This window comes from Centrocercus urophasianus, unplaced genomic scaffold (assembly GCF_019232065.1).
Source record: "Centrocercus urophasianus isolate 14NV4802_14NV808 unplaced genomic scaffold, USGS_Curo_1.0 seq_16, whole genome shotgun sequence".
NCBI classification, from domain to species: Eukaryota; Metazoa; Chordata; class Aves; order Galliformes; family Phasianidae; genus Centrocercus; species Centrocercus urophasianus.
Window position 1 is genome coordinate 27528605 of NW_024884711.1, and position 12691 is coordinate 27541295.

General features: G+C 42.3%; 1 protein-coding gene across 7 annotated transcripts in view; it reads left to right on the forward strand.

Moving 5' to 3' along the window:
- Positions 1-12273, forward strand: part of ABCB1 (ATP binding cassette subfamily B member 1) — an 83960-nt gene extending 71687 nt beyond the window's left edge. For all 7 annotated transcript variants that reach the window (XM_042817129.1, XM_042817126.1, XM_042817127.1 and 4 more), the window contains 6 exons: positions 613-753; positions 2027-2183; positions 6450-6647; positions 8763-8969; positions 10310-10456; positions 11903-12273. In XM_042817129.1, coding sequence (XP_042673063.1) covers positions 613-753; positions 2027-2183; positions 6450-6647; positions 8763-8969; positions 10310-10456; positions 11903-12109 — 1057 coding nt within the window. In that variant the 3' untranslated portion in view covers positions 12110-12273. The remainder of the gene's footprint in view (positions 1-612; positions 754-2026; positions 2184-6449; positions 6648-8762; positions 8970-10309; positions 10457-11902) is intronic.
- The last annotated feature ends 418 nt before the right edge of the window (positions 12274-12691 follow it).

Here is a 12691-nt window from a genome sequence, read left to right on the forward strand (position 1 = left end):
GCATAACAAGCCAAAAGTCACGTTTTGCCTGTAGGCTTAGGTAAGATCCCTGTTAAAATCATTGGGGTTTTTCCAGGAGGGAACCTGAATGGCAGAGCTGCACAGCAGTTCAATTATTTGCACGCTCTGATATTTTATCAAAGTACTGTTGTAGATCATGTGAAACCTCATGAATGTCACAACCTATTTTAAGATTTTTGGTTCAACATAAGAAAAAGCACAATCATTTGTTCTGTTGAAGTAGTTTCTGCTCTGTAGAAATTCTGAACTTCTTGATGATTATTTTCATGTTAGGTAAATCTTTAAATTGCACCTGTATTATTATTTTTTACATTGTTTTATTGAATGCATGCAGTGAAAACAATACCAATTGTGCATGCTCAAAATATTGAGTCATTTTTTCTACTGTACCAATATTGTCATGAGTTTCTGAAAGCAGAAAGAAAACAGAAATTGTAATGTTTTAGGTTACGACTGAGAACTGGAGATATTTTACTTTAAGCTAATAAAGACTTGTGGATTCCTCTGAGTTTTATACAACACTCTTCACATTCTTGGTTGCTACAACTGAGTGCACAATAAAATTCTAATAATATATTTTTTTCATTACAGAAATTCTGTAAAAAAGGCACATATCTTCGGATTTACTTTTGCCTTTACACAAGCTATTATGTACTTCACTTATGCTGGATGTTTTAGATTTGGTGCATATCTAATAAAAAATGGACATATGCAGTTTAAAGATGTGCTTTTGTAAGTATTTCCTCTTTAGGTTCTTTTGGGTCCATGTGGGAAAATGTTTGATTTTCCTATAGGTATCATGAAGTACAACTGAAAAAAAAAAAGAACAGCTAAATACTTCCATCCTTACACTCCCCCTCCTTTCTCACGTTGCGACAAATCCAAAATGTGTCACTTTTAGACTGCATTTTCTCATGATCAGGTTACACAGGAAGGCAAAATGATGTTAGGCAAGGCGAAGCCATCCCTTGTTTTCATGACCAACAAGTTTTCTTTAACAACAGAATCACATGGCCTCGCTGTAGGGAGCGTAGGTGGGCAAGACTAAAAGATAAGTGGAGCAAGTAAGGAGTGAAACAAAAGTGAGGAAATTATGAGCCCTGGGACAAGAGAGCAGGAGAAAGATTCAACAAATACCGATTCTAAAAGATGCCCAGGTAGAGTTGAAAAAACTTCTTCAAGTGCTAGCAGTGAACTGATGCTGTTGCTTGTATCAGCTGGCACCTTTCCACTCTTTCTCCTCCCTCATCTCCAACATCTAACCATGTCTTCCTTCAACTCCCTGCAGATGAAATTCCCATCTATATTTGTCAATAGTCACGTTGTCTTCCATGCACATCCCATGCTTTGTTTTAGCACTTGCCACACTCTTGCCTGGCAAAAATTATTATTGAAGCTAAACGTTCATCTTACACTGATTACGGCAACACTTTCTCAAGCTATACCTTCATCTTATCCTGATTACAGCAACACTTTCTCATGTACAAGCATTAGCCTCCCTTTCGCTATGTGCTCATGTGAATCCCTTCTTGTGTGCCTATTCTTGTACTGCTCATTGCTAACTCCAAATTTCATGCTTGCATCCTTTGCCCCTTTGCCTTTTGTTCCTGAACTCAAGGACTGGACTTTGTGGGCCCTTCAAAGGAAATGTTGAGTGACAAATTTCTCCGTAAATCTCCAAAACTAATAACTACAGTTTTATGGATGAGGAGACTGTACTGCAAGGAACAACACATCCTACCACACCTCATGCATTGAGAATAGAAATAGAAAGCAAAATATCAACTTCTAATACATCCAGCTGAGTAGACAAGAATGGGAAGCTACTGCCCTCCCTGAAAAGAAATTATAGATTTTCTCAGTGAAGGAAAAATTCTCAGGTTTTTACCCTCTCTCACCCTTATTAGGGATAAGTCATCTGTCTGAAGACCCTCCTCTGGCCATACAAGCTTTTTGTGCCTGTGCTGTAACAGTAACAACAGTTTTCTCCTGTTTATTTTTACAGTGTGTTTTCAGCTATTGTATTTGGTGCAATGGCATTAGGACAAAGCACTTCTTTCACACCAGACTATGCCAAAGCCAAGATGTCAGCTGCTCACTTGTTTCTGTTGTTTGAAAGAGTACCATTAATAGACAGCTACAGTGAGGAAGGGGAGAAACCTGTAAGTAAACACGGTGTTATGCGCAGTATGTCATGCACCACTACTTTATTTCAAGCCTGCTTTTTTTTTCTGTCATTCACATCAAAGCCACCAAGAACAAGTACAGTGTGAGCTCGTTAGCATCTGAGTCATTCAACCAAACTGAGGTTTAAGTTTTTCTAGCTCACCACCTACCATCCTCTCAGCTTCATTTGCCTCTTGATGAAGCACCTTGAAGATGCACTGAGAGTAGGATTAATGCACCAGAGACAGTTTTTACAGCCTTTCTTGTCTGAAGCTACTTAAGCATGGATCTTGAACCTATGAATAGGCCCATGATATTTACCATTGATTTTTGAGCCCTAACTAATTTGCAAATTGCCCATAATAGATTGTCATATATTTTGATAACCATCAATGTGTATGAACACATATATGTTCATATGTGGCCTTTCATGTACTGAAGAGGATAGAATGTATCAGAAAACAATCACATATATGTAATAAAAACATGGTACTATATATACATACACATAAAAGAGCTGCTCTGAAAGTAATGCTTCCTATTTCATGGCATTGGCCTGTGATGTCAAGGCAGATGTTGGTGGTATGGCAGTAGAGGTTGAACCTTCCTGCCAGTATCCTGTAAGATTTTGTTGCTGTGTGACAGATGGCAGCATAGGGGTAGGCAGTTTGACAGCATGGAGTCTGACACAGAAGTGAATATTATGCAAAAATGTGGAACTGAGTTGCTCCATACAAAAAAAAAAATCACCCATTGATATTCCTTGAATCTTGTTGATTGTTTATGTAGATCAAACAGTTGATGAGAGCACAGTTAGGTGGTGGCTGGTGCATTGCAGCAGTGGCAACTGCAACATAAAACACAAACTCTGTTTTGGAAGGCAGTGCAGATGTTTACGAGTATGCAGTCTCCATCATTGGTGAAAACACATAGCTAGTGGTGGTGACTGTTCAAAAATAGTATTTTGTAGCTGAGAATTTGTTCAATCAAATAATGTTCAATCAAATAATGTGCTCTTTGTATCTGTTGTAGTTTCCATGCAAATACAATAAATAGGAGTAGTGCACCCCCAGTAAGTTTGCGGATGACACCAAGTTGGCTGGAAGTGTGGATCTGCCTAGGGGTAACGAGGCCCTACAGAGGGATCTGGAGAGGCTGGGCGGAAGCCAATGGGATGAGTTTCAACAAGGCCAAATGCCAGGTCCTGCACTTTGACTGCAAAAACCCTAGGCAACGCTACAGGCTTGGGGCGGAGTGGCTGGAAGACTGCGCAGAGGAAATGGACTTGGGGTATTGATTGATGCTCGGCTGAACATGAGCCAGCAGTGTGCCTGGGTGGCCAAGAAGGCCAATGGCATCTTGGCTTGCATCAGGAACGGTGTTGCCAGCAGAAACAGGGCAGTGATTGTCCCCCTGTACTCAGCTCTGGTGAGGCCACACCTCGAGTACTGTGTCCAGTTTTGGGCCCCTTGCTGCAAGAAAGACATTGAGGCCCTGGAGTGGGTTCAAAGAAGGGCAACAAAGCTGGTGAGGGGTCTGGAACACAGGCCATATGAGGAGAGGCTGAAGGAACTGGGATTGTTCAGTCTGGAGAAGAGGATGCTCAGAGGAGACCTTATTGCTCTCTATAATTACCTGAAGGGAGGTTGTAGTGAGATGGGGGTCAGCCTCTTCTCTTGTGTAAATAGTGATGGAACTAGAGAGAATGGCTTCAAGCTGAGCCAGGGGAGATTAGGCTGGACGTTAGGCAATACCACTTTTCTGAAAGAATGGTCAGGCACTGGAATGGGCTGCCCAGGGAGGAGCTGGAGTCGCCAACCCTGGAGGTGTTCAAGGAACGTTTGGATTTTGTGTTGAGGGACACGGTTTAGTGAGAACTATTGGTGATAGGTGGATGGTTGGACTGGATGATCTTGAAGGTATTTTCCAACCTTGGTGATTCTGTGATTCTGTGTTACTTTTGGAGTGACCTATTGTAGTGGAAATGCTAAGTCATAGCTTGAACCAATGATTGAACACCTGGTGGAAGGCAGGGCCAACCCAAGGGAGCTCAGGTGTATGCAATGTACCTGAGTGATCAACGGTAAGGGATCCACGCCTTCCTAGACCTCATTTAAGGGTTGGCAGTGGAGGGAAAGGTATTTCCTTGGAGATCCCTGCATACCTGAGGCCTTCTGAAGGTAAGCAGCTTCTTTTCTTTGTTTCTGCGCCCATGGCTGTTGCATTTGAGCAAATTCTCATTGTTGTAATCTGGGATCTTGCTGCTCTGCTGTCATTGCTGCACTTTCCATCATGTTACACCTATGTGTATACAGGCATGTATAAAAAGCTGTTTTTCAATATAGTCGCCACTGTTGTCTAGTCATTTTTGCCAGCAATAAGGAAGAATCTGTATGCTGCACTCTTAAAAATTTGCACCATTGGAAGTGATCCACTGTTTCACAGCTGCTATGATGACATTGTTGCTAAGAAAATGTTCCCTGTGCTGTCCATTTTCTCAATCAGAGGGAAGTCAGTAGGCACCAAATCCAAATATATGGTAGGTGTTGTAGGACAGTCCAGCCAAGATTGGCAATGTGTTCTGCTGTCTTCAAAGGGGTATGGGGCCTGAAGTTGTAAGAGATAGGCTGTATTCTTCTCTGGTCTGATTCTGGGACTTGGAGCCTTCAGTTTAGTCATTGAAATGTAGCGGTTGGAGTTTATGCTCTGTTTTGACCCCAGAAAATCAAGTAGGATCAGTCCTTTCCTATCCCAAAAGGCAGTGCACATCACTTTACTCACATCTTGAACTTTTTCTTCAATGGGGAATTCACACGTTGCCACTCCACGGTCTGCAGTTTTGACTCTGCCTCATAGTGGTGATAACTGTGTCTCATCACTGGTAATACATGATCCAGGAAACTGTCATCTTCAGCCATAGAATCATAGAATTACTCAGCTTGGAAGGGACCTCAAGGATCATCAAGTCCAACCACAGCCCAACCATAGTACCCGAACTCTGACAACCCTCTGCTAAATCATATTTCTGAGCACCACATCCAAACAGTTCTAAACACATCCAGGGGCAGTGACTCAACCACCTCCCTGGGGAGCCTATTCCAATGTTTAACCACCCTTTCTGTAAAGAAGTGTTTCCTAACGTCCAGCCTAAACTTACCTTGACGCATACTTGAGGCCTTGTAATGGTTCAATGGTCCTGACTAACTTGCATACGGTGTTCATTTTGTTCCTGTGTGAACACTTCTGGGACCCACCTGGTACAAACTTTGTGATACTGTGGCATTGTCACCATCGTTTCCATCACGTTGAAGCTGATGTTCAGCTCTGTATGCATTTTGCTGCTCGTAATCTGCTGACTTGTGTGGATTGAGACTCTTCATTTTGTGGTGTGGAAATTGTACATGACCAGAGGATGGCTTGTCTTTCATGTAGTTATGCTGAAGCGCACTACTCACTGCCTCGCTGTGCTCTCATCCACTGTTTTGTTTCTGTAAATGTTCAGCAAGCATCAATGAATGTCAATGGATGAAATTTTTTATGCAGGGAGGAATTCAGTTGCACATATTTGCTTTATATGTCAGGTGCCATTTTGTCAGCCTGCCCCTCTGCTACCATCTGTCATATGGCAATGAAATGTAATGGGATATTGATGGGAAGATTCAACTTCTACTGCAATATGCTGTCAACATCTGCCTCTGACATCACTGGCCAACGCAATGGAATAGAAGGCATTACTTTCAGAGCTGCCTTCGTGCACATACATGTATATATATCTATATATATGCATTTGCCTTTGTATACATATGTGTTTTAGAGGAGACTAGCAATGATGTCTCATGAAATATAAATTTAAGCTAAAGTGTTAATTGGTTGCTTGCATGTGTGTATGTTTTCTTTTTACATATAATTATTTATATGAACTAAATTGCTTATTGTGTGGGCATTATCCTTATCACAAATACCTATTTTATAGTAAGTTAACTTGAAATAAGCACCGCCATTCTACTTAAAGGTTTATGGAATCAAATTTTAATTAAAATATACTTGCGGAGTAGAATATTTAGGAGTGAGTTTGTATTTTTGTAGCAGCTTCTCACTGCATGTTAATTTCTATGAAGAAAAGAAAGGCCTGAGTCACAGGAAAAACTCCCAGTGGTCTCTCCTAGGAATGCTTTTCTTAGACTCTTATTATCTGTTACAGTATAGGTTTCTATGTTAGATTATCCTAAAAACATCTCATTTATTTCTACCATTTCAATCAGAAAACATTTGGTGGAAACATCACATTCAAAGATGTGGCATTCAAATACCCAACCCGCCCAGAGGTCAAAGTGCTCCAAGGCTTGAACACTGAAGTAGAAAAAGGACAAACTCTGGCCCTTGTTGGTAGCAGTGGCTGTGGGAAGAGCACTGTTATTCAGCTGCTTGAGAGGTTCTATGATCCGCTCAGTGGAGAAGTGGTAAGTGTTCCCTGTAGAAGTGCAGGCTGTGTTGTATGTGGTACATGTTTAATGAATTCTACTCATGTACTTCATTTGGTACTTTTTCTTCTAAATCTCCTTAAGTGTTTGCTAGTATAACAACTCACTTTTGTTGGTATTTCTAATATCACTTACATGGATTTTCAATATTCTCTATGCAATCATGGTGAAAGTACAGTAAAATTTCTAGATTTCCTGTGCTGTTTCGAGTTACTAGAACAAGGTCCAGTGGAGAGAAATTGTTACATTGACCTGACCAGAGCCAGAAGCAGTATCATGGAGGTTCAGTTTTTGCCCCGGTCCAGACTAATTGATGGAAATTGCTGTTTTCAGTAAGATGAGTGCAGGTTACAATTTGTAGATAGCAGCCCCTTCTTTATATTGTATCCTAGAGCTATTTGCTCCAGATCTTTGTGTTTCTTTTATTTGTAATGCTGAATATGTGCTGTAACAAAGAGAAAAGAAAAGGATACCAAGGCAAATTTGTAAGGGCTGAGGCCTGTTCTAATTGTAAAGAGCATAAGCAGACTCTCTCACTTTATTTCTGTTCATTTCTATGATCACCACCCTTACCAACATACATGTGTAGCAAAGGTCTTGACAGCTGATCCATTCTGAAAGTAGCACAGCTGATAAAATGCAGTTCTATCTGTGACTGACTGCTTGTTTTCAAGATTCATGAAGCCATCCCAAACGTACTCTGGGTCATTTATTTATCCATCTCCAGCCTCAGAAAGAGGCTGCACAGATGCACGTGGCATCTGCTGGAAAGAGCAGAACTTAAACTTTCCCAATTCTTACCTGCCTGGTAATTATGATTTAAAAAAAAAAATAAAAATCATTAAGACACACAGGTTCTAAGAGAGTTGTTAAGGATCTCTGATTTTATTGGTGCTATAGCTAGACAGTAATTATACTCACATCCACCTACTGCTATTGATAGTACACAAATCACCTCAATGCACCATGATTTCTAATAGTCCAGGAAGCTGTGGCTGCAAAGCTGCTTGCATACAGAGCCATTTTGTTCCTGACTGTAAGGCAGAAATGGTTATGTCAGATTTGGGTAGCTCTGGCTATAGGAAGAAGAGTATTGTAAGAGAAGTTCTGCTTTCAGCTCAGGATTGAGTTCCAGACTAATTAGTTCATTGCTGGAGAACTGCAGTTGGGTTTTTCCTGCACCAGCAACTCCTCTAACAGCAGCACTTGGTGATGAAGTTCAGTGTCCTTTTTCATCTATCAGGTACAAACTGAGTAATGAGAAAATGAGATGGGGTGTGGGGGGGAGAGAAAATCTAAAGGTTTCTTCTTGGATCTTGAAGCATGACTTGTTAGTTCTGCTTTAGATGGAAGTCATCAGGATAAAGTAGAAATATGGATCCATATTTTTGACAAAATAAGTCATCCCCCTAGCAGAGACAGTTAAACATAGAACTGTGGATACTGATGTCCAGAAGAGAAGGAACTCCAGTGCAGATACTCTTTCACATGTATCTCATTTTACACAAGCAAATGGTAGTAGAAGATTTCTCCCTGAGGTGCGAAGATGATATTCAGTTATGGGGTTAGGACTCTGTGCCCATTACAGCCCCCATTAAAAGTCATTTGAGAAGCCAGGACATCTGGATTAGGAAAACAGAGATGGGACAAAGCTGCTAATAAGGGGAGCAGAAGCACCATGTGGTATGGATTTTCTTTTGGTTTCTGAAATAGATATTTCTGTCATGACTGTAGTACTGAATGTCTGTAGTAGTGACACTACGTTGGCAGCTAAAGTAGATCCGTATCAGCTCTTCTAGATGGGGTGATAAACAAGTAGGGAGCAGTGAAATGGCTTCATATAGCTGGAGTTTGTCTAGGTTTATAGAGATTTCTGGTAATATTCTGCTGATTGTAAACATAGATAAGCTTTAACACTCATCTGCCCACCTCTGCTGCTGCCTGGAAGTGTGTAATCCAACACTGAGGGCATGAAATGCCTTGGCCACTAAAGGCTGCAGTGTTGCTAGATAAAAAAATTAAAATATCTGATTAATAGTAGTAAAGCCAAAGATAAAGTATTGTGATCATAATATCTTCTTTCTGACCTTTTAGCTTCTGGATGGCCGAAATACAAAGACACTAAACATCCAATGGCTGAGAGCTCAGATTGGTATTGTCTCACAAGAACCAATCCTGTTTGACTGCACCATCGCTGAAAACATCGCATATGGGGACAACAGTCGGGAGGTGTCCCATGAGGAAATTGCTAGTGCTGCAAAAGCAGCCAATATTCATTCCTTCATTGAATCACTACCAAAGGTAATTAGTATTCATTTTCACATTGCAAATTGGGGGAAAGTATAGTGCCTGTATTCATGTTTTTCTAAGGAAATACCTGTAAAAAAAAAAAATTTCATTTTCCCACAGTTTACTGAATTTGACATTCATATTTGTTTGGTTTGTGGTTTTTTTTGTTTTTTTTTTTTTTTTTTTAAATCACCTAGAAGATCTGAAAAGCACATAGAAACCTAGGAGGTGCTAGTGGTTGTAGGCATTACTCAATTCCAGTGCTGCCGATGCCTGTACTGGAGATGTCTTCATCTCTCCAGGAGTAGTGTCTGTTAAATAGTGGCTTAGTTGGTATTGGCACTCTGGCAAGTTTCAGATGCACTGCATGGAAGAGCAGAAGACATAAAAAGTAGTGCTGGAAAAGAAGATGAGTGCTCTCCTCCAGTTAAGTGAAAGCAACGGGAAAATGCTAAGGCAGCCCCAGAGCTCTGCTTCAACAGTCATCTCAATGGACAAGTGTATGAAGTCACCCATGGAGATGGCTTGTGAAAATGGGCAGAAAGACATCGTCTTGTTACCACTTCAGTCTCCTGCCTTTCTTGCTCTGATAAGTTGAATTTTGGTATAAACTAAGCAGCACCTTGAAGGGAAAACAGTTCTAGTTGTGAACAATTATGCTGAGGAAAGATCCCAGACCTGCAGGTGTTCTACTGAGCAGCAGCTGCAGTGAGCGCAGGCAGAGAGCCTCCCAGCTGCTGCTCAATAGGCTGAGGCCTGTCTCCTTACTCCTGTAGAAAATGTGGAGACATATTTCTGAAGCAGTGAATTCCCACATGCTTAGGAGACATGGTCTAATCTCTCAGACACAAGATGTACTTTTGTTTACATAGTAGACAGTCAAGAACTACAACAAATAAGGGAGTGCGGAGTTGGAATCAAGTTTCTTGAGTAACTTTTTGTATTTGCTTTAAATAGGGATTGGGTTTTGAATTTTAGCAGCTTCCAGTTCATCCTCAGTTACTCACAATGTCTCTTAGGCTGCTTTTTTTTTTTTTTTTTTTTTTTTTTCCTCCTCTACAGAGGAATGGTGAAAAGCAAGCAAAGGGCCCAGACTACCAAGGCTGCAGTGACTCAATCCTCCTCTCATCCCAATCCCTCACCAAAGCCAAACAGCACTGCTCCTGCTCAGCACCGCAGGGTGTGCCCTGCAGCTGAGTACACTGAGAGATGTGCTGCATGTGGGCTGCTCACACTCACCTGCTCTGTTACTGGGGATTGCCTAGAATTGTCCCTATGTAGAAACACAGCTGAACTGTCATACTAACAGGATCAAATCCAAATCCACACTGATGCTTAGTTTCTTTATTTAGAAATACAATACACGTGTGGGAGACAAAGGAGTCCAGCTTTCTGGTGGCCAGAAGCAGCGCATTGCTATTGCCCGAGCTCTTGTACGGCAACCCCACATCCTGCTGCTGGATGAAGCCACCTCTGCACTGGATACAGAAAGCGAAAAGGTACGTTGGCTCTGCAAACTGGAACTGTGATTTGCAAGTTGGCTGAGTGACCTGTGGTTGGGATGTTGTCACCCATATGTTAAAGCTCCAACTGGTATATAGAAGAATTTTATGTTTGCATTTTTTTTTTCCTGTCTCCCCTGCCTATGTACCTGTAGAACCCTTCGTGTTATCTTTCACATCCATCGTCAAGTTCAGCTCCATCTGTGCCTTGGCTTTCCTATCTCTAAGCACAAGGATAACAGCCCTGTATTCCTCCCAGACTACGCATCCCTGCTTCTTCATTTCCCTCTTTTCTCTGTTTAAGTTGTAGGTCTTTGCCCAGCTATAACAGTCACCTACCTCCCTGGCTTAACTTCTGCTGGGGGATGGAGGGCTGTTGCCCTCTTTAAGGGGGTCCTTAAAGAGCTGCCAGCCTTGTTCTGTGCCCATGCCCTTAAGGACAGTTTCCCAGGGGATCCCACTAAGCAGTTCATTGAGCAGCTGAAAGTTTGCTCTATCCATTTCCTAACAGAGAGGGCAACTCTGCCACCCCTCCTACCCAGTCTATCTCTTCTGAAAAGCCTGTAGTCCTCAAACAGGGTATTCCAGTCATGGGATTCATCCTACCATGTTTCTGTGATAGCAATTAGGTCATACTTTCCTAATTGTGCCCTGGTTTCTAACTCCTCATGTTTATTTCCCACGCTGTGTGCATTGGTATAGAGGCACTTCAGTTTAGCTGCTGGCCTTGTTGCCTTCTCAGAGGAGGCCTCCCTAGCACCTCCAGGACAAGTCTGAGGTCTCACTGCCTCCCCATGTGACAGTGTTCCCCCACGCTTCTCTGTCCCCTAGTACACCCCCTCCCACCATCATATTTAGTTTAAAACCCTGCTAACCAGCCCAGCCAGCTTGTTTTCAAGAATACTGTGGCCCTTCTAGTCAGTTGGCTCCTGTCTGCTGTCAATATTCCCCCTTTCTCAAGGCTCCAAGCCATTGTACCCAAAGCCCTGTGTGTGACACCATTCACAAAGCCATTCACTCAGTGTATTCACTCTCCTCCTTTTTTGCTGACCCCAGTCACCAACTGAGAGGCCAGAGGAGAACACAACTTGTGCTCCCAATCCCTTCAGAGGTCTTCCCAGTGCCCTGAACTCCTACCTGACTGTAAGACAGCAGATAATCTCCTACTGCTTGAGGAGCATCTCCCCCACACCCTTCCTGTAAGGATGGCAGAGTGCTACTCTACCAGTCAATCCCCTTCCCACAATCCTGGATGCTCCTCAGCCTTTCTACTTCCTCCTTTAGCTCTACCACCAGGCTGAGGAGATCATCCACCTGCTCACACTGCACACAGGAGGTATCCTGGCTGCCCTCCTGCAGCAGTGACAGGGCCAGGCACTCTCTGCAGCCTGAGACCTGAACTGCAGCATGGATAATCTTCCTGTTGGTTTGTTCATTGCACAGATTGTCCAGGAAGCACTGGATAAAGCCAGAGAAGGCCGCACCTGCATCGTGATAGCTCACCGCCTGTCCACCATCCAGAATGCTGACAAGATTGCTGTGATCCAGAACGGCAAGATCATAGAGCAAGGGACTCATCAGCAGCTTCTGGCTGAAAAAGGCTTCTACTATTCACTGGTCAATGTTCAAAGTGGGCCTCGTGTTGTATGACAGTGGGCAATATCTGCTGAAGTGCAGCTGTACAGCTGGTTCATTATTTTGTATGAAACTAGGTAGGGTATTTCTGTACTTCTAGTTTGTTAAAATTCTGTAAATAGCTTCCTTAAATTCCATGACTAATAAAAAAAGTGTACCTCAGTTATTTAATAACTTTACATTCTTTGACTGTTCTTCTATCAGTGCAAAAATTTATAGCTGCTCCAGTTAAAGGTACACTGTGATTAAGAAGAGCCCAGCTAATTAAGAGCCCAGCTAATGGTCAAGTCTGCCAGCTACAGCTCTCATGATGCAGACAGCCCATTCTGTCTCACAGGGCTCTGAGCAGAGCACTGCTGCCACACACTCCCCTATCTATAAAAATAGGGAGAAGGGCTGAGGACTGAGATATGTAAAGAATACAGATGCTCTCCAGAGCAAAGGAAACATAGATAGTGTCCAGATCTGTGGGAGGAAGCTCTTAAATAGGGTACTAGTGAATGAAGGGATGAAAACCAGTTATTACTGTTCAGGATTCAGGAGCTGTCTCTACAGGATCATGGTAACTACATGCTATAGCTTTCTACTCTCAGTGCC